Source organism: Dermochelys coriacea, chromosome 1 (genome assembly GCF_009764565.3).
Source record: "Dermochelys coriacea isolate rDerCor1 chromosome 1, rDerCor1.pri.v4, whole genome shotgun sequence".
Lineage (NCBI taxonomy): Eukaryota > Metazoa > Chordata > Testudines > Dermochelyidae > Dermochelys > Dermochelys coriacea.
The window spans coordinates 254664629-254689547 of NC_050068.2; the positions used below are offsets into that span (position 1 = coordinate 254664629).

At 45.2% G+C, this 24919-nt stretch overlaps 1 protein-coding gene across 3 annotated transcripts in view; it reads left to right on the forward strand.

Moving 5' to 3' along the window:
• The first annotated feature begins 377 nt into the window (after window positions 1-377).
• The window catches only part of TMEM263 (transmembrane protein 263), a 31241-nt gene continuing 6699 nt past the window's right edge, over window positions 378-24919 (forward strand). Inside the window, exons 1-4 of one of the 3 annotated variants that reach the window (XM_038386921.2) lie at window positions 378-510; window positions 7525-7574; window positions 13305-13429; window positions 14538-14607. In XM_038386921.2, the coding sequence (XP_038242849.1) occupies window positions 14544-14607 (64 nt within the window). In that variant the 5' untranslated portion in view covers window positions 378-510; window positions 7525-7574; window positions 13305-13429; window positions 14538-14543. Of the gene's footprint in view, window positions 511-5091; window positions 5718-7524; window positions 7575-13304; window positions 13430-14537; window positions 14608-24919 lie in introns of all 3 variants that reach the window. The other 2 variants (XM_043519760.1, XM_038386920.2) reach the window with 2 other exon arrangements.

Consider the following 24919-nt stretch of genomic DNA (forward strand, 5'->3'; position numbering starts at 1 on the left):
TCAGCCCAGGTCACTTCGTAGGGTAGAGCCCAGCAATCAGGTGTAGCCCAGGCCTTAGGAAGTTACAGAGCTGGCCCCAGGGTGGGGGACTGTGCTTCTTATCCACACACCACAGCACTTCGAGAGCAGGAGTTGGGGGGGGCGGGGGGGCAGCTCAGGGTTTGGCTGATCTCCCTCCTCCCGCTTCCGCGGGACCTTTTCCCCAGCAGGGCCATGGGAGGCGGGGCCAGGGCCCATCGCCCTGCCCGGCCAGTCAGCAGCTGAGGGACGAGGGCCGGACCCCTGCCCGGCCCCGGACGACACACACAGAGGCAGGCGGGGAGCCGGCGCCTGCGCGGCCCCTCCGGGGGGCGGTGGGGGCCGGGCCAGGGCGGGCTCTGCGAGGCGGACGGGGGCGGGCCGCGTAGGGCGCCACGTCGGCAGCAGGAGCAGCAGAGCCGCGGCGCAGGAGAGTAAAGTCTGCGCCGGGCAGGGAGCGGGCTGCAGGCGCCTTCCCCTTCCCCGCGGCGGGTGAGTGGCGCGGGGCCGCCGGGTCCCCGGGGAGCGGCTGGGCAGCGCTGGCGGCGGAGGCGGCTCCCGGGCGGGCGGGGGGGGGGTCCCGTTCTCGCGCGCCGCGAGCGGAGCTGGAGTCCCATGAGCCCGGGGGGGGGGGCTGTGTCGCGAGAGTGGGGGGAGGGTCTGGCTGGAGCCTGCCGGGTGGGGGGGGGGGAGAGGGCACAAAGGAAAGTCCTGTCCGCCCCCTCCCTCCCTGGGTAACCTTCCCCCTGGGCTCCTCTTGCTCGGTCTCTCTCTCCCTGGGGCCTCGTTGTGCCGCCCGTCAGGGGGGACTCTGCTGCCCTCCGTGATGCAGAAGGGAAGCGGCGTGTGTGATGTGTCTGGCTGTAGTACACACACATCGCTCCTTAACACCCACCCCCCCCCGGGAAGTTAGCATCAGCAGCTTTGGGGGCGTTAGCTGCAGGTGACACATCCCTTCCCCCCCCTCCCCCCCAAAAAAAAGCGGGGCTTGGCCAAGTGTAACTGAGAGCAGAGCTCGGCCTTCTGTGCACCCTGGCAGGGGAGGGAGGCGTTGGTGTGTCTGGAGCCGGAGGTTGTGCACAACGTGGAAGAGCAGAAGGGGGTGGGGGCAAAGAAGGAGCCCAGGCCGCCTGTGGCAGCGGCTCCAGGTTAAATCACTGCCTCTCCTGCCACGTCATTCCTGCTGTCCAAGAAGTTCCCACTTTCTGGCTTCAGGGTCCCCACTGAAGGGACTGCGGTTAGGAAGGCAGTGGTTATAATGTCACTCAAGTTTGTTTTCAGCTGACAGCTGCCTACACTGGGCCAGAAGCGCCCAGAGCTTACTCAAAAGAGAGAGGAAATGATAAACTGTCTCCTCACAACTTATGTGGAAATTTGCTTACATGTTCTTTGTCCGAAAATCTGATTTAGGAGATTTCCAAATATAAAATGGAGGGGGGGAAAAACCTCTAGGGGATGGAGCAGGATTTTGCTTCAAAACAATACTCCTTGGTTTACTGGAGAGTCTGTTACATTTTAATGTGTGAATGAATGCCACAGTGGCGTTACCTGTGTTTGCAAGTCGAAAGAAATTGGACTGCATTGCAGCCTTGGATTCCTCCTCTAGTTCTCAATTAACTTTAGGATCCAGCTTAAAAGTGCCTGGGTTCTTAATTTCCCTGTGGACTTCAGGCTAGCTCAAGAATCTGGCTTTATTCTCTTCCCTTTCAACTTCTCTGGTGCTGACCCTCCCTCCACTCTTCCACAGAATCTTGTTTATTGCAACAGTTGGTGTGAAAGTCTTCTCTGCAGCTATTACTTTTTTTTCTCTCTCTCTGCTTTAGCTATTCTCTTACAATTTCACGTGAAAATCTTTTCTTCCTTGATCGTTCCTCTTTGTTTGTTTGTCTGTTTGTGCTATCCTTTATCAATTCAGAATTGTTTTGGGATACAGTAGTAATGTAAAATATTAAACACTTGTCACAGTTTTTATCAGTGTTCCCCATAGTAAGTTGCATTGTCTCCTAAATAGGCTGTTACAGCAAAATATATGTGAATAAGGTACCACAAATTGTATGCAAATAGTTCATTACTTAAACTTGGTCACTGTTGACTTAATGCAGCTACCTACTTGGTTTATCCTGAAAATAAACTCATTATTTTATAACCACACCACTAGCTGTGGTGGTTGCATTAAGCTAATAGACAATCTCTGTGCAAATATTGTTGGGCAGGTCCCTGCACTTGTTTGTTGAAGCTCTCACTTGCAGCCGTAGGAATGAAGATATGGCAGTTTTTATATAGAAAACAATTGCAGAATGTGTTTAGCATTGCTGAGTTACTACAAGTTTATTTTTTTACCTTTAGCTTTAAACAGAAATATTTACTATTGAAGCACAGTTCACTGAATAGAAATTGGCCTGAAAGAAGCTATGTGTTTTCATAAATCTCCCCTTGAGTAAGGGATGGAAGTACAGTAGAACTTTGTAGGTGGACAGGTAATTTAAATGCACAAATTAACATTAGCTTATACACCAACTTTTAAGGCTACCCAATAAACACTTGTTTACTTGACTGTCACAAGAACAAATTCATATTTAAAAAGCTAAAACCCTTTGTTGCCATCAAGTCAAGGTTGCAGGTACTCGGAGTTCATATTGGTATAGCGGTAGAGCCTGGGAACCTAAGTCATCAACCTAGACTCCATTGTACTAAGTATCAGGGGGTTGCTGTGTTAGTCTGTATCCACAAAAACAGCAAGGAGTCCAGTGGCACCTAAAAGATAAGTGGGGTTTTTACCCACGAAAGCTTATGCTCAAATAAATCTGTTAGTCCTTTAGGTGCCATTGAACAGATTTATTTGAGCATAAGCTTTCGTGGGTAAAAACCCTACTTATCTTTTAGGTGCCACTGGACTCCTTGTTGTTCCATTGTACTAGACGCTGTACACATTCTAAACAAAAAGAAGGCCCCTGCCCCCAAGAGCCTACAATCTAAGTACAAGACAAGAATAGTCAAGTTTTTTAATTTTTTTTTTAGGTATCATAGCAAAGAAAATTTAATGAGGAATTTGAAAGAGGACAAAGAACTCATCCCAGGCATAAGAGACAGTATTGGAAAAAGTACAAAGGTGCTCATTTGGAAAACTTAAAGTAGGCAATGAAAGCTCACTTCACTGGCATAGTGGAGATGGGAGACATCTTGGTAGTGTATGAGAGATGTTAGGTAGTGAGGGACAGGCCACTTCCCTTGCCAAAAGTTTAATTTCCAAAATACTCATGTTGGAAAACAAGCAAATGTAGAGTGAAGGTCCACTTGCATAACCTTGGCTCTGTCCCATTTAATTCAGTACCTTGCCCCTCCCTAAACCTTTTTCTGCAGTGTGATCTCTGACTACCAGCAGCAACTACTCTCCAGAGCAGTGATGCTGCCCAGAGCATATTGAGGGTCCATTGGAGTACACAAGTAAAGAGTTCTGACTTGAAATTTTCTCTACACTCATAACAATTTGAAGTTCTGTTAGTGTTGTAATGTTCCCAGTTCTTTTTGGCATTACTATAGGGACAGAGTTAAGGTTGGTATTGTGTGGGAGAAATATTACCTTGCCTCTGCATTTCAGACTTCTAACATGTTTTATTTTTTTTAATGTGGTAGATTGCTTGCTAACTGGGCTGGCTCCTGCAAACTTCCTCAATGAGCCTGCTTTTAGTTGGTACTGTTCTTTGATGGTGGTCTTGTTCGCTATTGGCACCTCTGCACTTCAGCATTGATCCAGGAATGGCTCATCTCCAGAACCAAAGAACATCCAATATTTTTCTTGCTATACTTCTGGAGCTTGAGCCTGTTGCTGGATACTAGATCACAGTCCAGGGATATAAGATTTTTTTTTTTGTTTGATTACTCCTTCCTTTTTTCTTTCTGCACCAAAAAAAGTTTACAAAAAGATTTACAATTTAAAGCTGCTCATATGGATGAGGGACTGTATCTCAGATACGTTTCGATCAACTGACCTCACGTTTGCCCTGCAAACTGCACACTGTCCCTGTCCCCAGAAATACTGTGTCAGTTCTCAGGCTGATCTCGCTGTGTGTGTAGATTTTAGAGAGGCTTGAAAACTGGGTTTTAAATAGAAGTCCTGTTTCTCCATAATAATAGTAACACTGGGCACACTGTTGGGTCCTTACTGCATTTCTGGCTGAGTGTATGATGCTGTTGATGCACTGTCTCTTGTTTCAGAAACCCAGCAAACTTCAGACCAGTCACCTAAATTAACTGAAATAGATTTTCTTGAGAGGGGCAGCAAAAACAAGACATGCTCCTCTCCTGGAAAGTAGCATGACCCACAGTGTGTCTGGGTGGATGCTGAACTAATAAGAAGAGATTTAAAATTTTTTATTAAAGCTAATGTTAAATTATATACTACATAGGTTGAGAAAAGAGTGTACATCTGGGTATAGTGCTTAGATTATTCACAAATACAAAGTTAGCTTTTAAAAGTCATGATACATAGAATACATAATCAGCAATAACACAAATTTAGGTGAATAGATTTAACAATACAGTTTAGATATTAGAATCCAAATACTCGGGTACATCACTCATGGAAAAGTTATACAGAGATTTGGTTGTGGAAAGCAAAATATATCAATGAGTGGAGATTGTCCCTCAGTAATTGAGAATTAGGTAGGTTGTCCCTTTAGAAAATACAATCCATGAGAAAAGCATTTCAGTTACTTTCCTGTCTGCACTTCTCATCGGCATTCCAGCTCATCCTCCTGGTATTGCCGATGTCCGGTGATGTGTTCTATGTAGATGTCCCTCAACCACCTGATGGTGTCCGACACCATGAGTTGCCGCATCAGCCGAGCGTAGTGTTGACCGATTCCACATTCTCTCAGCACTCGCTCATTATTGGGGTACCATGCTCCCAAGGCTCCGATGATCCGTGCATGTGTCTGAATCTGGTAATCCTTAGCTCTCAAGGTATCAGCCAGAGGGGCATATTTCTCTACTTTTTGAGCTCTGGCATCGTGGAAGGCCGAGGTCCTGTTCTCAAAGGACACTGTGACGCCTATCATGATGATCTTCTTCCAGTCCTCGTTGGTGATGACGATGTCCTGTCGCAGTTGGCTGTTAGTTCCGGGGATGGTGGAGTTTACGGCAACCTTCCCCATGGACGGCGGGATTTGGCCAGGCGATCTTGGATGGCGTTGTGTCACAGCTGCTAGGCTCTGGAATGGGGCTTGCAGCTGCACAGGACATGGGGTAGCGTCTCGTTGGCATAGCTGCACATCCTGCATTGCTTGTCCGATTCCTGTGGCGGACGGCTTCGTTCAGCGGGACGTAGCTGAGCTGGGCCCTGTGGATGAACCTCCAGTCGGCAAATCAGGTGAAGCTGCCCCCTGGGAGGAAGTGGTTGTTGGTGTCCCACTTGCACATCATCTCGAACACCTTGCCCTGGTCTGGCTTCCGTTTCAGGTTTTCCACATATTGGCAGCAGATGGCATCTTTCAGGGTCCTCTCCAGCATGGTTCTCGCTCTTGGAGTGATGATAGTATGATCTATGTTCTTCACCTGTGGCACCAGAACTCCCAGCTCCTGGCGTTCCTCGCACTACGTCCAATGGCAGCCAATACGCTTCTCCAGTCGTGGGCACAAGTCCAGAGCGAAGCAAAGTCTCCCCCCTCTCTTCCAAATTTGCCTTCCAGTGAGCCGCTCAGGTAGGTGACGACATCTTGGTTGGAGGAGGGTCCTGATGGCATCCTGCATAGCACTTTCCGTGATTTTCCTCACCATGGTGTCCGGGCACGTCAGAAGGCGGAAGGCATGAGTGATCACCGCAGCATCACACAGATCACTCATTCGAGGGACATTGGCGCTACCCTTCCTGTGTGAGATGTATACCAGTTCATTGCTGGCCTTCTGGGGAAGAAACATCCACTTCTTTACCAGCTGTCTGGTGGTGGTGTCGGCCTTGTTAAGAGGTACCTTCGCTACGGCAGATCCTCTCAAGATGAATGAATTATGGGGGATCAGGAAGATGTTCAAGGTATTGATCGTCTGCCATGGTGCCAGTTGGGAGGAGTCGATCCTGGCTGCATCTCGTAGGATCTCTGCAATGGTATCCTCCGGTGTCTGCTGGACATGGAAACTCATAGGTGTGCCGAGGAAGATTTAGCACTTCTAACCATAACACTTAGCACTAAGGTTTAAAGTAGGAAATTAGTAGTTGGGGTAATCAACATGGGAACAGTACCCTGCTGAGAATCTTAGTGGGAGCGCTTTCCTTCCAGTCTCCCTTCTTAACCCACGCTTATGCTGTAGTAGAAAGTGCTAGGATTTTTTCTAACTGCAGTTCCTTGCATCTTGTTTTGGGGGCTGCAACTTTTGTATCAGTCTTTGGCTAGTAGGTATCTGATACATTTTGAAGTCTCCTGTGTTTGCTGGAAAGGAGGAGGAACTCTTTTCCTCATGACCTCGGTCTCCAAGCTTCCTGACCAGTGGTGGGCAATCAGCAGCCCGTGGGCCATATGTGGCCCGTCAGGGCAAACTGCTGGTGGGGCGCCAGACCATTTGTTTAAATTTGCATGGCCGCTCACAGCTTCCAGTGGCTGTGGTTCGCCTTTCCTGGCCAGTGGGAGCTGCAGGAAGTGGTGGCCAGGTTCGTGTCGCTTCCTGCAGCTCCCATTAGCCAGGAATGGCAAACCACTGCCACTGGGAGCTGCAGGCAGCTGTGCAAATGTAAACAAATGGTCTGGTGGCCTGCCAGTGGTTTGCCCTGATGGGGCCGCAAGGTGCCCACTGTTGCTTCTGACTGTTTAGGAGCATATAGGGGGATGGTAGTTCTCCACCCCTTCCTAAGCCTGACATGGTAATTGGTTGGTTTGGAGCACTTTTCCCAGGTAAATAGTTCCAGTGCCTTTGAAGCTGCTTCTCATAATCTTTCCAAGCAGCAGTAGCAAAGTAAAATTGACCTGCTTCTTTTAAGTTTCACTCCTTCTGGGAGGGTTCTGCATAGTAGTATTGAAAGAAACCAGCTATGTAGATTTCACGCTGCTACTTGGGACACCTAGCTGTGGAAACACTGAGCAGGGTTTTGTCTGTGAACTCAGAAAGATAGTGCTGCACGTGTTTGGAAGGTAATCTAAACTGTAACAACTAGAAACCGAACTCTTCTAAATGAAAGGTAAAATTCTGCACAAATTGCTGGTTTAAGACATCCCCCTCCCCCCAGCTTGTTAAGGAAAGTTTCTATCTTGACACCTAGTTCCCAAGCCTTTCACATGACACTATGTGGAGTAGGTGGACATTATTCCCATTGCCCAAGACCACAGAGGTTAGAGGTGAAATAAAACTTGTGAAATGTTGGCTCCCTCCTTTAGTACTTAAGTGTCTTTATCGTATTGTTTTGGGGGAGAGGGTGTATAGTGAGAAGCTCACAAATGCACGTCATAATGACACAAGTAAGCAAATCTCTTTGGAAACGCTGCTCTGTAAGATGTAATCAAAAATGTTACTTTCTCTTAGGTTTATCTAGAATATCATTGTGGAAACTGCTGAATGAAGTAATATATTTGGTAAGTGATGACCTTTGTTTTATTCAGTGAAATAACTGTATTAATGCACAGGAAGGTTACACAACTAATCTGAGCATTTTCTAACACTTTGTTTTTGTTCAGGTACCTGCAGCAGTGTTAACTTTATCATTTTGTACATCCTGAATAGCGTCTTGTATTTGGCACTTGTAGTAACTGCTGTGCATAAGGTTGCCTACCCATGTTCATTTTCTGTTCTAAAGAACTTTTTATTTTTTTCAATAACTCTGTAAAACTTTCATCTTTTGGGCTGAAACTTTCTATATCTTTTGTCTGCTGAGAGTGAGGGGTTTTGAAAGATTAGTCAAAGCCTTTTTAGTATGGAGCATGATAAATACTTCTGCTGGTATGTTAAAGAGGAGAAACTACAGTTCCTGTTTTGAATGGCTCTAGTACCTCAAAGGTTTACGCAGAAACAGAGACCATATGTTGGAGATGTGCCTCTTGGTCAAACCAAAATGGATTTTCACTAAGTTAAGGGTTTAAAAACTGGACTTGACATGTGGACTGGGTTTTAACATAGACTAAGCTTTTAAACTAATGATCTGTTTTATTAGCATTTTGCACATGTGAGAGAACAGAAAGAAAAATACCACATTGCATGTGCAAGTGTATATGGACACTCACAGAACGTATTCAATGAGGCAGTGCTTCATTAGAAACCGTGTCTTACTCTGTATGATCTAGTAATGTGAATTAAATGAGGTAAGGTCTTCAAGGGCCCCCTTGCCTTATTGAGAGTGTATCTTGTGTATTCTAAGAACTTGTTTCAAATGATGAAATTTTCATCAAAAAATTCAAAGTATACCATTACACCAGTATACCATTCAAAGTATGGTAAGGTTGCAAAGTTACACTGAAAAATCAGGAAGTACCAAAATACAGGTTCCCCATATGACTTTAACTTGTGCATACGCTTTATGATGCACCTCTTAATTACATTAACTCATACTGTCTTATGTTTCTGTATCAGTATACAGGTTGGATGGTGCAGGGGGAATGAGGCAAAAATTCACAGAACTCTTTATTTTTGAACTCTTTATATTTATTTTATATACATTCTGTCTGCAATTATCCACATAAATCTGGATTTATACTGTAGTTGAGGGTACATTTTAAACATTTTTCTGTGGACATATTATACTCTGTGTAATAAATGAGGCCAGGTTTCAAAGCTCTTTAAATGCACGGGTTGGATAGCATACAGTGAATGAGACAGATTCATTCATTGAACAGTGAGGATAAAAATAAATATTCAACAGCTGCCTCTCCCTCACTGTATTTTGTCCATCCCGAACAGTCTGATGCAAGAGTCCTATACAAGATCAGCAACTTCTAGCAAGCAGTGTCCTTTAAGACCCAGATAGGCCCACCTTGTCCCTCCAACCACCCTCCAGTTTCTTTCACTAACATAGGAATCCTTAATTTGATACATGGGGTTCCATATGGGCCATCCTCTCCATGAATCACTGTTTACCATGGTAAGTAACTCCCCCCCCCCCCCTTGAGAATTGCCCATATGGATTCCCTACTCTTGGTTAATCAAAAGTGCTGAATATCTGCAATGTAGATGAGTTAACATTGATACAGGAATTCTAATTTACATAGTTCCTGTCTTTTCTGAAACATGCAACTCTGTTTCCATATTATACATTTCTGCACTTGGTTCTCTTTTTATGTCTTCAAAGGAAGAAAAAAAAAAAAGAACTATAACCTCTAGCTGTAGCATCTTAAAGCTGTGTAGTTATCTGCTCTGAAGATACCTATATAATATATAGTTGCATGGCTTTTTTGCATAACTTCATAGTTCTGTAACTTAAAACAGCAGTTTATTTTGTACTTGAGCAAAACCCCACTTTTTGATTGCTTACTACATAATTTACTGTTTTCATCCTACAGTATTTATTCATAACTACCCATCTTTTGAAGTAGCCGTGTACAAACGCTTATTTTTTTTCAGAAATAAATTATTTCTTGACCCAACAACTCAAAAATAGCTGAATGGATTTTCTACACATTTACCAAAAAATTAGTCTGTTAGGAAAATTTCAGTCTAATAATGTTTATCAAAATTTCAGCCCACCAAAAACTTTTTGGAAAAATTGATAGGAAAATGGAGACTTTCAATAAGTAACTTGCTACTTTAATTATGAATGTTAAGTCATATATCAGGATAGATTAAAATTTAATTTTAATTTAAATCAGATTTTTATTTACATGTTGCTAATGCTTTGCTTCCAGTTTTAATTGTTAGATTGGATTTGTAGATTCCAAAGCCAGAAAGGTCCACTGTGATCTAGTCTGACCTCATGCATTACACAGGCCATAGAACTTCTACAAAATAATTCCTAGAGAAAAGTAGAAAAACATCGTCTTAATTTATAAATTGCTAGGGATGGAGAGTCCACCACAACCCTTCCTGGGGTTAATTACCCCCGCTGTTAAAAACATACGCCTTATTTCCAGTCTGAATTTGTTTAGCTTCAGTTTCCAGCCATTGGATTGTGTTAGATCTTTCTCTGCTAGAATGAAGATTCCATTTTGTCAAGTAGTTGTTCCCCATGTAGATACTTATAGACTGCAATAAACTCACCCCTTAACCTTCTCTTTGTTAAACTAAATAGATTCAGGGAGCTGAGTCTATTACTACAAGGCATGTTTTCTATTCCTTTAATTATTCTCGTGGCTCTTCTTTGAACCCTCTCCAATTTATCAACCTCCTTCTTGAACTGTGGTCACCTGAACTGGACACAGTATTCCAGCAACAATTGGACCAGTGGTAAACACAGAGGTAAAATAACCTCTCTATTCCTTCTCAGCATTCCTCTTTTGTGTGCATTCAAGGATCACATTAACACTTTTAGCCAATGTGTTGCACTGGGAACTCGCATTCAGCTGATTATCCACATGACGCCCAAATCTTCCCAGGATAGAGTTCCCCATCCTGTAAATATGGCGTACATTCTTTATTCCTAGATGTATACATTTACACATATCAAAACGCATCTTGCTTGCTTGAGCCCAGTTTACTAAGCAGTCCAGATCACTCTGTATCAGTGTCCTTTCATTTCCCCCATTTTTTGTGTCATCTGCAAATTTGTATCAGTGATTGTTTTTGTTTTCTTCCAAGTCATTGATAAAAATGTTATAGCATAGGGCCAATAACTGATCCCTGCGGGACCCCACTGGCAACACACTCACTCGATGATGATTTCCTGTTTACAGTTACATTTTGAGATCTGTAACAGCTTTTAATCCACTTAATCTATGTTAATTTTATCTTTTGAGGTTTTTAATCAAATGTCATTTGGTACCAAGTCAAATGCCTTACAGAAGTCTAGGTGTATTATCTCAACACTTACATTTATCAACCAAACTTGTCGTCTAATCAAAAAAAGATACTAACATCAAGTTAGACAGGATCTGTTTTCCATAAACTCATGTCGATTGGTGTTAATTATATTACCCTCCTTTAATTAAAGTCCTGCATCAGCCACTCCATTATCATGTACACAATTGATGTCAGACTGACAAGCCTATAATTATTTGGGTCATCCAGTTTAACCTTTTTGTTATAGCACCTTTTGTAATTATAATCAGTACAGTTCTAACAGATTCTGATAAACCAACCTGAGAACTAGGGAACCATGATACTAGCTGTAGTATTTAGATGTCGGCAAGCTATTTCTATGATGACATTAAACTGATAAAGGAGACGGCTGAATGTAAACTAGATTAAAATAAGTACAATATTACAACATGAATTAGAAACTGACAAATGGAGAGAAGTTTTAATGTTTAAACCATCAAGTTGTGGATGACATCTGAGGAACGGTGCAGGGTTCAGTGTTTAATGTTTTCACTTATTACAGACCCCAATAATCTAAAGGGAGATGTAGACTAGTAAATAAGAATTGCCATACCAAATCAGACCAGTGGTCCTTCTAGTCCAGTATCCTGTGTGTCAGTATCAGATGCTTCAGGGAAATTGGCAAAAAATCTTGAAGTAGACAATTATGGAATAATCTCTTCACAGGGGAAGCTTCTTCCAATCCACTAATGGGCAAGGATAGTCTTAAACTCTCATACTTTATGGTTCATATCCCACTAAAACAGTATTGTTTTACCCCTGTCTAATGTAGCACTAGATACTCATCTGTAGAAATATCTGAGTTGAAAAAAAAAATCCTATTTGGCTCTTTGCTTCAAAGATTCCTAGTGGTGGAGTGTTCCACAGGTTAACTATGCTCTTTTTTCCCTCCCCCCCACAAGCTTTTTTCCTTGTCAGTTTCAGATTTGCTGCTATTCAGTTTCACTGAACATACTTTCCTTCTTTTATTATATGAAGGACAATAAAAGTATCTTTTTACTTTTCTATACCTCTTGTTTTATATACTGCTATTCTTTCTTTTATGCTTCATCTTTAGACTAGAAATTTCTAGTCTGAAATTCATCTCCCAGTTTGCTACCTGTTCACCTACCTTTGTCAGGTTCATCTGAAGTTCTTAGTTATCTTCTAGTGCCAAATAACCTAATCTTTGTATAGCTGTTCACTTAGTTACCTCTTTGTCCTACTTCTCCCCACCCCATCTGTCTATTTTGTCGAACTTTCCTGTCTGTCATGTATAGTTTGAGCTCTTTGGGGCAGGCATGGTTGTCTTTGTTTCATGTTTGTACCCATGCCTAGCACACTGGGACTCTGATCCTTTTTGGGGGCTGATAGGTGCTACCATAATACAACAAATTATCTGTGAAACTTGTTACCTCACTGGTCACCTCCTTTTTCTGTTCATTAGTACATATATTTAAACAGGTAGTCCTGGCATTAAAACTTGTGGCCCCCTGCTACTAATCTTTTTGCCATGTTCAAAACTGTCCATTTATTCTTATTCTCCATTTTGTCTCTTTAGCCAGTTTCTAATACCTGGCAGTATGTTGCTTTTTATCCTATGTGACTCTATCATTTCTTTACCAGTCTCTTGTGAGGATCTTTTACAGAAGTTCTTGAAAGGCCAAATAGTTTCAGCTGGTTCTCCTTTAGACACTATTTAGTTGATGCGTTCAAAGGATTCTGATAGCTTAGAAAGGCATCATTTTTATAGACGGTAAGCTGATTAGTCTATCATATGTACATCTGGTTGGTCTCTAATTCTGATTTTAATTATCACTTCAATCAGTTTGCCAAGTACTGAAAGATTTACTAGTCAGTAGTTCTCAATATCTGCCATAGCATCTATTTTTTTTTTTTAAAGCTATTTTTCAGTTCTCTCAGGGTAACTGCTCCTAAAGATTGCAATTTGTTACAATGCTTTCATTAGCAATTCAGTCACTTCGCTCTTATGTTCGTTCAGATCTCTTGGATGTATAACATCTGGGCCTATTGACGTCTCTCTTAGTTTCTGTGTGTTGTAACACCTTCTCTGTGAAATGAGTCTCTTGTATTACCTCATCTTTATTACCTGACAAGAGTAGGTCTGAGGTACCTATCTTGTCAACATAGTCTGTAGTGAAGAGTCATGCAAAGAAATAACTTTGCTTTTATATAGCGTCCTTATGAGCTTCAGTTGCTTCCTACTGGCGTAGCATCTCACAAACTTGCATTCCTCTGATCTATATACTTCAACTATTGCGCTACAAATTCCTTTTAGCCCTCCTAATTGCAGTTTTACATTTCATCTGCTATAGCTTATGCTCATTTCTATTGTCTTCAAGGTTTGGATTTCCACTTCCTGAAGGATACCCATTTGGCTGAAATAATCTCTAGATTCTTGCCGTTTAGTCAACCATAGTTACGGCTTATTTTTTTCTTGCCTTCCTAGTTCCTTTTCTCTTTAAAGGTATGTGTGTATTCTGAGACGTATGCTTTAGTAGCCTCCGTGATAAGTCTAAGGACTCTAATTTTACTTTCCAGTTTAGAGTCTTTCTTGACTAGATAGTGCACTTTCTGAAATTCAGTACTCATTATTGGTATGATGTTTAAGAGTATCTAACTTAATTATACTGTGGTTGCTATTAGGGGGCTCAACTGTGGTTGCTACTTGAACAAAATCCTTACTTAAGACTGAGATGAGAGGTCTCTCATCTCGGTGTGTGCTAGAACTAGCTGGTCCAAAAAGCAACTGTTTAAGGCATAGAGAAGCAACTTGATGGGTCTTTGTTCAGATGCTTAAAATAGACCATTATTACTGTTGCTGCCTCTCCCAAATCAGGAAACCAGTAATAGAACCCTACTGGTGTATTTTTATGACTTGGAATTTTTACCCATTCAAATTCTGCTGTATGTTCCCTATCACTTAAATTGTCTCTCTAGGTTCTAAAGAATCTCTTGGATATAGTATGCTCTCCTGCACCTCTACCATTTAATTTGTTCTTCTGTAATTTTATAGCCAGGTATTGCAGTACCCCATTGGCTTCTTCACGCCCCGCCCCCCTTTTCTCCAGCAAGTCTAAGGCAATCCCTCCAAGGCAGGGTTGAGACAAGCTAGTGAGGCAAGGATGCTTGCACTGTATCTGCTGACCCTGTTCTATGCTTAAAGACTCCATTTTCTGGGACTCTTCACCAGTATTTGGAATTGGGGAGATGAATCTGAACCCACAGCCATTGATTAAAAATAGTAATGAATATGCAGTTTACTTATTTCAGAGTAGCAGCCGTGTTAGTCTGTATTCGCAAAAAGAAAAGGAGTACCCGTGGCACCTTAGAGACTAACAAATTTATTAGAGCATAAGCTTTCGTGAGCTGTAGCTCACGAAAGCTTATGCTCTAATAAATTTGTTAGTCTCTAAGGTGCCACGGGTACTCCTTTTCTTTTTGCTGTTTACTTATTATCTCATACAGAAAAGAGGGTCCTTTTGAGGGAACTTTTATGTGCATGTATTTAAATTTTAAAATTGTTTCAGATTTTGCCAGAAATGATATACAGTAGGTGTGAATTTCTTTTTTAGGCAATAATGAATCAAACAGACAAAAATCAACAGGAAGTTCCTTCATACCTTAACGACGAACCACCAGAAGGTAGATACTAAGTTTCTGTTATCTTTTATTTGATGGTAAGAAAATGAACTGAAGAGCAGTTCATTTCTGAAAAGAATGACTGTGAGAATAATTTATTCCTGCACACAAGGATTAAGCTAAGTACTCTAATTTGTTTTAATGACATTCTTTTATTGCTGCTAGCCCTGAAGAGCTAACACATTTAAGATTGAGTGAGTTGGCTTCTATTCTATCTGCACAATAACAGAATTGTTTACTAAGTAAAATTTATTGCCTAGTGCAAACCCATTGAAGGCAGTGAGGTTGCACAAGTGTTAAAAGGCATAGTTTTTAGACTGAGTTTGCATTATTGTAACTGAGAGCACAATTTGCCAGTTGAACCTTTATTACTAGTGTTAATATGTGAGATGGAAAGAACTCGGTTTGACTTTCAGATCCTAGGCTGTATTTGAAGGGCTGGCAGCTTAAAGAAAAAGATCTAGTTAAAATACGTCTGATTCAGGAATCACTGAGACAAAACATTGAACCTGATGACCAGTTTTGGAAGCTGTCTTCAGAACAGAACCACATTTACTCAAACTTGCTGGATTATATAAAAGCATCTTATTCAATTTCTGTTGACTTTAACCAAAATCAAATCTGTTCACTTATTCTGATGAGCTTTTTCTTCTGTTAGTGCTACAGAGGAGAAATATGGCTATAGGCGAGTGAGCTGGATTCTTTTCTCAGTTGCGCATCGGCAGAATTATTAATTGAGTTCTGTTTGCAGAATTGTCTGGCATGTAATCTCCTAAAACCAAATACTTTTTGAGCAGCCAGGTTGTCTCTGTTGTGCTGGGTAGTTTTCCTTGCAAACCGAGCATACTTGCTATGGAGATCACTGAGTGGCAAACACTGAACCCAGGATCCCATGTTCTTTAGTCACACTTCAGAATATAATAGTACTTGAAAGCTATATTTGTGTGCAGGCTTTTTCTAGGGTGTGGAAAAAGCTAAGGCTGTAAGAAAACTGATTGGCATTGCGGCCTGGTTCAGAAAGTTTCAATGCTACTTACATTTGGCTCGCCCACCCCTTTATTGTGAGTCAGAGGAAGATGGGGCTGGCCCTGCTTGCTGGCTTGATTTTTGTGCTGAATGCCACTGTTGGCACGTGGCCCTTCTGGCACTAGCCTCACATTTTGCCTACGTGCAGTTCTGTCTCTGCTAGATGGTGCAAGCTGGGCCCACCAAGCAGCAGTGGTTCTTTGTGACCTTAAAAAAAGAAAAGGAGTACTTGTGGCACCTTAGAGACTAACAATTTTTTTTTTTAACAAAAGCTCATACAGATACAGACAGACATCATCTTCCTCTCCAAATTTAAATTTGTTAGTCTCTAAGGTGCCACAAGTACTCTTTTTTTTTTTTTTTTTTTTTTTTTTTTTTTTTTTTTTTTGCGAATACAGACTAACACGGCTGCTACTCTGAAATTTGTGACCTTAAGGACTTTGCCTTTCATGGCTGCCCAGTCTTGCCAAGGGATGAGCTTGGGGAGGTCCCAACAAGTGAGGCCAGGTAGGAGCTGAGGCTTTTGCCTGCACCGGGCTGGGATAGGAGAGCTCCAGTGGTGCCAGTCCGCACCCCGCAGGACCTCCAAGGCTCTCTGGGGCTGGTTCTGGGGTACAGGTGTTTGTTGTCCGTCCGTCCCCCACACCTAATCTGGGGATTGGAGAAATGGGGGGCAGGGTATCCAGCCCCTTTTAGAGGGTAAAGACCCTGCTGCCAACTCAACATCTAGGCAGTTACAGAACAATAGTTCAGGTCCTGCACACATATCAAACTGGCCACAACTTTTGAATCAAAAAATCACAACTTTCTTACAGCATTAGTTACCCATTTAAAATGAAATACGTTTGTTTACTATTAAGTAGTGCCTCCTAACTATAGAGGGAAGGGGGTCTGGTGGGTTAATATTGTCCTATTGGTAACAGTAGTGAGGGGTAATCGGTACAAAATGCAGGGTTGGCAGGGGAAGAAAAGCAAATTGATTCCCTAGCATAGTGGTTCTCAACCTCTTCCATACTGCAAACCCATGTTACAGCAGCAAAATCTTGAGACCTCCTTCCTAGCTATAAGGAAAAGGACGGTGGGTAGGATGTTCTGAGACCTGTTTACAATCCCCACTGACAAGCCTATGCTGTAGCACAGAGGTGAGCAAACTACGGCCTGCGGGACCCTCTTCCCTGAGCTCTTGGCCCAGGAGGCTCGCCCCCGGCCCCTCCCCTGCTGTCCTCCCCCTCTCCCCCCCCCAGCCTCAGCACGCAATGCTCTGGGCAGCGCAGTTGCAGAGCTGCAGCCTGACCCAGTGCTCTGGGCGGCGTGGCTGTAGCGCCACCAGCCACCGGTACTCCAGGCAGCGCGGTAAGGGGGCAGGGGTGTTGGGGATGATAGTCAGGGGGTGGGGGTGTAGATAGGGGTCGGGTTGGTGAGAGGGCAGGGAACGGGTTGAATGGGGGCAGGGGTCCCGGGGGGCAATCAGGAAGGTTGGAGATTGAATGGGACGGGGGGGGGCGGTCAGGGGACAGGGAGAAGGGGTGGTTGGATGGGGCAGGGGGGCAAGTCAGGAATGAGAGGGGGGATTGGATGGGGTGGCAGATGGCAGTCATGGGTGGGAGGTCCAAGGGTGGTCAGGGGACAGGGAGCAGGGGTAGGAGTCCCAGGGGGGCTGTCATGGGATGGGGGTTTGGATGGGGCAGGGGAGCCGGCAGAGGTGAGAAGCAGCGGGGGCTGGATAGGAGGTGGGAGCTGGGCCATGCCTGATTGTTTGGGGAGACACTGGCCCTCCATACAATTTTGGAAACTCGATGTGGCCCTCAAGCCAAAAAGTTTGCCCGCCCCTGCTCTAGCATGTTCTACCCAAATTTTAGTTTTTAAAGAGGTACAGTAGAACCTCAGTTACGAACACCTCGGGAATGGAGGTGTTACAAAACGTTATGGTGGTTCTTTCAAAAGTTTACAACTGAACATTAATTTAATATAGCTTTGAAACTTTACTATGCAGAAGAAAAATGCTGCTTTTAGTCATCTTAATTTAAATGAAACAAGCACAGAAACAGTTTCCTTACCTTGTCAAATCTTTTTTTAACTTTCCCTGTTTTTTTTTCTTTAGTAGTTTACGTTTAATACAGTACTGTACTTGAATTTTTTTGGTCCTCTTCTTCCTTCCCTTCCCCCCCCCCCCCCCCCCGCCTGATGGCGTACTTCTGGTTCCAAATGAGATGGGTGATTGACTGGTCAGTTTGTAACTCTGGTGTTTGTAACTCTGAGGTTCTACTGTACTGTTATTTTTAAGTCCATAGAGAATGGGTTGTATTTAAATGTCCTGCTCAAATTGTGTACATGGGATAGCTCAAGTTAACTTTCAGTCTTTGTGGAAGAAAAATAAGACAGCTGTGCTTTTCTCAGCTTCCTACATTCATTATCTTGAGCAAGTCAGACAGATTCCCAATTTAACAGTGGTATTTTGATCTTTCTCCAAAAATTCTTGAATTACTTAAGGTAAACTTCTCTTCATCCCTTTGTCATAAACTAATGTCTCAATCTGGCAGCACTCTATTAGAGCACATCAACTGAGTAAAGAGATGGGGGGGGGGGAGGGGAAGAGAGAGAGGAGGAAATTAAAGCACTGCCAAAACTGGATAAGAGTGAAGGGGAAAGAGTAGAAGATGAACTGACGGAACAGGGAGAGAGAAGGGGATTAAAATCACCATGGAGGAGCTACTGCTCATTTGTTAACAAAAAGATGGCTGAGGAGGAGGATTGCAGAGAGGAATGCTATTCTCTCTTCCCCTCCCCCCCCCCCCCAAAAACAAGAAAGATTATGGAGCATAAAGATGTTCAAACTGAATGTAAGGAAGAGAATAAACACTTGTGGGGTTTTTTTGTTTGTTTTTTTTTCCCCTGTGTAACCTTGTATTTTGGTCGACAGAACTGGTTAGAGGGGAGAAAATGTATGAAATGGTAAATAAAAATCTTGCAAGTATTTTAGGGAATTTTTAAAAAAAAAGTCTAACTTGAAAAAATGCCAATTTCAAATAGCTATAAACACCCCAATTAGTTGAGTAAAATATTTATTACATATTGTTTCCCAATCAAATCAATTCAGTCTTAATCATGAGGGCATGATATTACTTACTCTCTCCTCTATTATTATGAAAATGAAATCCATTGGATTCAGTGGACTTTTGTTTTACGATGTCAGAGTTTCATTTTTGGATCTTAAATCTTAGTGGGCTACGTTCTGGTGTTTATTCTGTGAGTGTTACCATTGTCTGCGAGGAAAGGAATTTCTTAACCTGTGCATGAGTGTCAGAATTGGACCCTAAACTTGTGCTCACATGGCAGATGTTAATTGGAGTGGGGGAGGAAATGAAATAGAACTTCTAAGCAGGGCAAAAGTTCTGAGGATGACCTTTCAGTTTCCAGTGCAGACTTCATATTTTATGTACTTAGTTATGCAATTTCTGTAATTAAATGTTTAAGTTGTCCTGATGAACTTTTCTGGCCTTACATGTCATATGGGGCCTTCGTATCTGATGCAATTCTAAAAATTCATCATTTTAAAGAGATGGCCAAACGTGGATGCCTGCCAATTTCAGTCTTGGCATGAAGATCAGTTCTCTAAGAATTTCTTGGCAGGCTTCTCTTTTGAGGAAAGGCTTAGTTCTAAGGTCACTTGACCAGTCTTTTGTAAAGCGATGGCATAAAGGACTTCCAAATTCTACAAACGGGACACCTGGCTAGTTCCAGGAGGTTCAACAACAAAAAACGGTTACTCACCTTCTCGCAACTGTTGTTCTTCGAGATGTGTTGTTCATGTCCATTCCAATCAGGTGCGTGTGAGTGCATGTGCACGATAGCCAGAAGATTTTTCCCCTAGCAGCATCCGTGGGGTCAGCCTGGGTGCCCCCTGGAGTTGCGCCTTCATGGTGCCCAATAAAGGGCCCTGCTGACCAGCCACTCCCTCAGTTCCTTCTTGCCAGCTACTCTGACGGAGGGGTAGGAGGGTGGGTATTGGAATGGACCTGAACACCACATCTTGAAGTACAACAGTTATGAGAAGGTGAGTAACCGTTTTTTCTTCAAGTGCTTGTTCATGTCAATTCCAGTCAGGTGGCTCTCAAGCCCAAGTTCAGGAGGTGGGGTCGGAGTTATCCACTGATTGGAGCATTGCTCTACCAAAGGCTGTATCGTCTCTGGCATGCTGGGTAATCGCATAGTGCGTGGTGAAAGCATGAATGGAGGACCACGTCACCGTTCTGCAGATTTCCTGAGTGGGAACCTGAGCCAGGAACGCTGTTGATGAAGCCTGCACCCTGGTGGAATGCGCAGTGATTGGAGGTGCAGGAACCCCCGCCAGGTTGTAGCACTCACAAATGCAGGATGTGATCCATGACAAAATGCATTGTGACGACACAGGCAGACCTTTCATTCTGCCCGCCACCCCCATGAATAACTGAACCGATTTTCTGAACGGCTTCATTCTCTCAAAGTAGAAGGCTAGTGCCCTATGGACATCCAGTGACTGAAGTCTCTGTTCCTGCCACTGGAATGCGGCTTAGGGTAGAATACCAGGAGAAAGATGTCCTGATTGATGTGAAACTGTGATACAACTTTTGGTAGGAAAGCAGGATGAGGACTGAGCTGAACCGTGTCCTTATAGAACATAGTGTAGGGCCTCTGATGTTAGGGCTTTAAGTTCAGATGCCCTCCTGGCCGAGGGTTATCACTACTAGGAACGCAACCTTGTAAAAGAGGTAGAGCAGGGAGCACAATGCCAAGGGTTCAAAGGGCGGTCCCATGAGTCTAGAAAGGACCAGGTTGAGGTCCCAAGCCGGGACAGGCTGCTGGACATGCGGGTATAGCCTGGCGAGTCCTTTTAGAAACCGGTTGACCATAGGGTTAGCAAAGACAAAGCGGCCCTCCATGCCTGGGTGGAAGGCCAAGAGGGCGGCCAAGTGAACCCTTACTGATGACATTGAAAGCCCTTGCTGCTTCAGATGGAGGAGGTAGCCCAGAATAAGCGGCACCGAGGCCAGTGTTGAGAACGAATGGTGCAGTGCTGACCAGACTGAAAATCTCTTCTACTTGGCAAGGTAGGTAGCTCTCGTAGAGGGTTTCCTGCTGCCAAGGAGGACTTGTCTAACCTGACCTGAACAGGGAAGCTCCACCAGGTTGAACCATGGAGCTTCCATGCCATGAGGTGCAGAACCTGAGACTCGGATGTTGGAGACGACCATGATATTGTGTCAGAAGGTCTGGGGAGAGCAGCAGGGCAACTGGAGCTTCCGCGGACATATCTAGGAGAGATGTGTATCAGTGCTGGCAGAGCCAAGTTGGAGCTATCTATAGAACCTGAGCTCATTCCCTCTGGATCTTGAGGAGTACCTTGTGAACGAGCGGTATGGGCGGAAAGGCATATAGGAGACAACCTCCCCATGGGAGGAGGAATGCTTCCACTCTGGAGCCCGGGCTGTGATTTTTGGAAGGAGCAGAACTGCTGGCACTTCCTGTTGCATTGCATGGCGAATAGGTCTATCTGGGGAAATCCCCACCTCTGGAAGATAGAATTTGTGACATCTGAGTGAAGGGACCACTCGTGGCTGTGAAAGGACCTGCTGTGGTGGTCCGCCAGCTTGTTCTGTATCTCGGGGAGGTCCGACGCTTGTAGGTGTATTGAATGTTCTACATAAGTCCAACAACATGAGGGCTTCCTGGCCCAGAGGAGAGGAGCCTGCACCCCCCTGTTTTTTGATATAGAACATTGCCCTGGTGTTGTCCATCATAACTGATACACATTGTCCCATTAAGTATGCCTGGAAGGTCTGGCACGCCAGGCGCACCGCTCTCAGCTCTCTGACATTGATGTGGAGAGCCAGATCCGCCTGAGACCAGAGACCCTAAGTCCTGCGGTCTCCTAGATATGCTCCAAAGCCCAAATCTGATGTGTCCTTCATTAGCAAAAGAGACGGCTGTAAACTGGAGAAGGGAACTGAGGGTCGAGCCACCACAGGAGGGAGTCGAGGACTGCGTGAGGCAGGGTCACGATCCTGTCCCGGGCTGGTCAATACACCGATGATAACCATGACTGGAGCAGTTGGAGCCTGAGTCTGGCATGCTGCACCATGTAGGTATAGGAAGCTATGTGTCCCAGAAGCTTAAGGCAGTTTCTTGATGTGGTTGTGGGAAACTGTCTGAGAGCTGGAATGATACCAGCCAGGGTTTGGAACCTTGCTTCCGACAGGTATGCCCTGGCTTGGGTCGAGTCCAGTACTGTCCCTATAAACTCTAGTCTCTGACCAGGGAACAGAGTTGATTTTCTTTTGTTTTAGAAGGACACCCAGATTGTCGAAGGTGGCCCTGATAAATTTGACTTGAGCTTCCACTTGGGGAAGATTTGAGGTGCTGCTGACAGGCCGAATGGAAGAATGGTAAATTGGTAGTGGATATTGTTCACCACAAACCTGAGGTACTTCCTGTGGGGCTGAGTGATTGCAATATGAAAGTACGCATCCTTCAAGTCGGGGACGCATACCAGTCTACTAGATCCAAGGGGTGATGGAGGTCCATGAGACCATGAGGAATTGGAGTTCCTTCCTGAACTTATTGAGTTCTCGCAGGTCCAGGATGTGCCTGAGGCTGCACTTGGCTTTCGGTATTGGGAAATACCGTGAATAAAAGCCCTCGCCCCTGTGCTACTGAGGAACCTTCTCCACCGCCCCTAAAGATAGGAGCGACTGCACCTCCTGGATAAGGAGCTACTCGTGAGAAGGGTCCCTGAAGAGGGACGGGGAAGTGGGAGTGGAAGGGCGGGAGGGCACAGAATCGGATGGAGTATCCTTTCTACCATGCGGAGCACCCAGCGGTCTGAGGTGATATGGGATCATGCCCAGTAGAAAGGGGGTAGTGGGACGAGAAGGTAAGGCAGGGTGGATCCAGTCTTTGTGGTACACCATCCTAGACCATGCCTGCCTAGGGCTGGTTTGGGCCCTGAAGATGGCTTGGGTTGTCCCAAGCCCTGGCCAGAGGGTTGACGTGGCCTTCTCCTGTTGGTCCTGTTTCTCCTCCTGGACCCATCTTGGCGGTTCTGGTGACTGAACTTCTGAGGAGGCTGTGGACGGAAGTGTCTCTGCTGCATTGACAGTGTATAGAGGCCCAGGGACCTGAAGGTGGCTCTGGAGTCCTTTAGGCTGTTTAGCGTCTTGTCAGTTTTCTCCGAAAAAAGAGTCTCCCCCTCAAAAGGCAGGTCTTGTAAAGTCGTCTGGACTCCATAGGGGAGACCAGAAACCTGGAGCCATGAGCCCCTTCTCATGGCTATGCCTGTGGCCATAACCCTGGTGGCAGCATCTGCGCCATCAAGTGCTGCCTGCAGGGACGCCCTGGAGATCAGTCTCCACTCCTCAACTAAAGCTGAAAATTCAGCTTTCGGAGTCTGAGGGGAGCAACGCCGTGAATTTAGTCATGTCCATAATTGTCTTTATAAACGTAAGGCGATACAGAAAGGGCCACAGGGGGCCAGGATGTCAGCCATAGGATCTGCATCATCTACCATTTCCTTCGCCTTATTGCCCAGATCCTGGGGAACCAGGCACAGCAGCTGCTGTAACATCCTAGCGTCTTCCAGAGCTGGGGCTACAGAAGTGCCTCATCTGGTGAGGAGGAGTCGTCGTCCACCAGAGGAGGAGGTTGCTCTCTATCATCCCCACCCAAGGGATCTTGTGACCCCCGAGGGGACTATGGGACTGTTGGCCCGGTCCTGGCACTGTGAAGGGTTGTGAGTATTGGTGCCGATGTTGGGTCCCGTGCTGGTGCAGACACCTGGCATAGCATCGTCATGAAGACCCCGGTGCAGATGCTGGTGCCAAAGGTGCAGCCAACACTGTTGCACTGAGCCGCTGACACCTCCAGTGTCGAGGGCGGTGCCGCAGTTGGTGCCGATGGCGTTTGTTCCGCCACAACAGAATCAACATTGCAGATGCCACTGATGCAGCTCCTGAGCGGGATCCTTGGCTCTGACCCTGGCCTTGATGGAAAGCCCATGGAGTCCAAAAGGGCCACTGAGCCAGGTTCTGCCATTGTGAGGGCCACTGCATCGGGCAGGACCTTCTATGGTGCCTTGAGCTGGACCTTCTGCTCCTACTATAGTCAGAGTGGTACGACTCCGACTCTGATGTTTCAGAATAGGAGGACCAGGGTGGCGCTGCACCTCTCATTGTAGAGCGTTGGGAGCCTAGGGATCGACTGCGCTCCCTGTTTGGAGGCGCTGGCATCGGCGGGTGCCGAGGTGACGGGGATCAGCATGATGACATCACCGGCTTTCCCTTTGACGGAACGGAGTGCTGGGATGGAGCCTGTGGTGCTGGCGCATCCTCCTGCCTTGGGGACAAGAATGGCGCCGTGAGTATCAGCAGGTCCTGCCCCACCTCAAAAGCCTCTGGTGAGCGGTTTGGGGAGTGTGATGGGCCCGGACTTGACTGTCTCATTTGGGCAAGAGTTGACATAGCTCCACTGTGAGCTTTGGAGCCATGGCCCAACTGAGGTGCCACTGATGGCTGGTCCCTGGATCTTGCCAAGGGGGATCGACCTCTTTCCATCCTCTTCTTCTGTGCCGGCAATTGGGATCAGGGCCAAAGGCTGGAGTGCCCCTGAGAGACTTCATGACTGTGCCAAGCCTTCTTGGCAGTGTCTTGTCTGTCTTTGCCCCAGTTCTGGAAGACTCCAGGAAGGTGGCACTGGCGTGCTCTGTGTCGAAGATGTACTGGGAGCGGGATCCCCGGCACCTGGGTCTGACTGAAGTTGGAGAATTGCCTCCATGAGGAGGATTTTAAGCCGCTGCTCCCTCTCTTTAAGAGTTCTCCGTCGGAATTCCCCACAGATCTTGTAGCAGTCTTTTTGGTGACCCTCATCCAGAAACTGTAAACAGGAGGTGTGGGGGGTCACTGCTAGGCATGTGCTTCACGTGGTCCTGGCAAGTCTTGAAGCCCAGGGATTGTGGCATGCCCCAGTGACAAATAACGGGGGGAGAAAAATGAAGGGGGGAATCTCCCGTAACTGAAACTTATTAGTGAACTAACTACGCTATACTAACCACCTAGAACTAACAGTTGAAAGCAAAATCTGAAAGTACTGCAAAACTGCTTGCCAGAGCAAGAGGAAGTTCCTTCACTGGCAGTAAGAAGGAACTGAGGGGGTGGCTGGTTAGCAGGGCCCTTTATTGGGCGCCATGAAGGCCCCACTCGGGGTACCCAGGCCAACCCCACGGATGCTGCTAGCAGAAAAATCTTCTGGCTACCGTGTA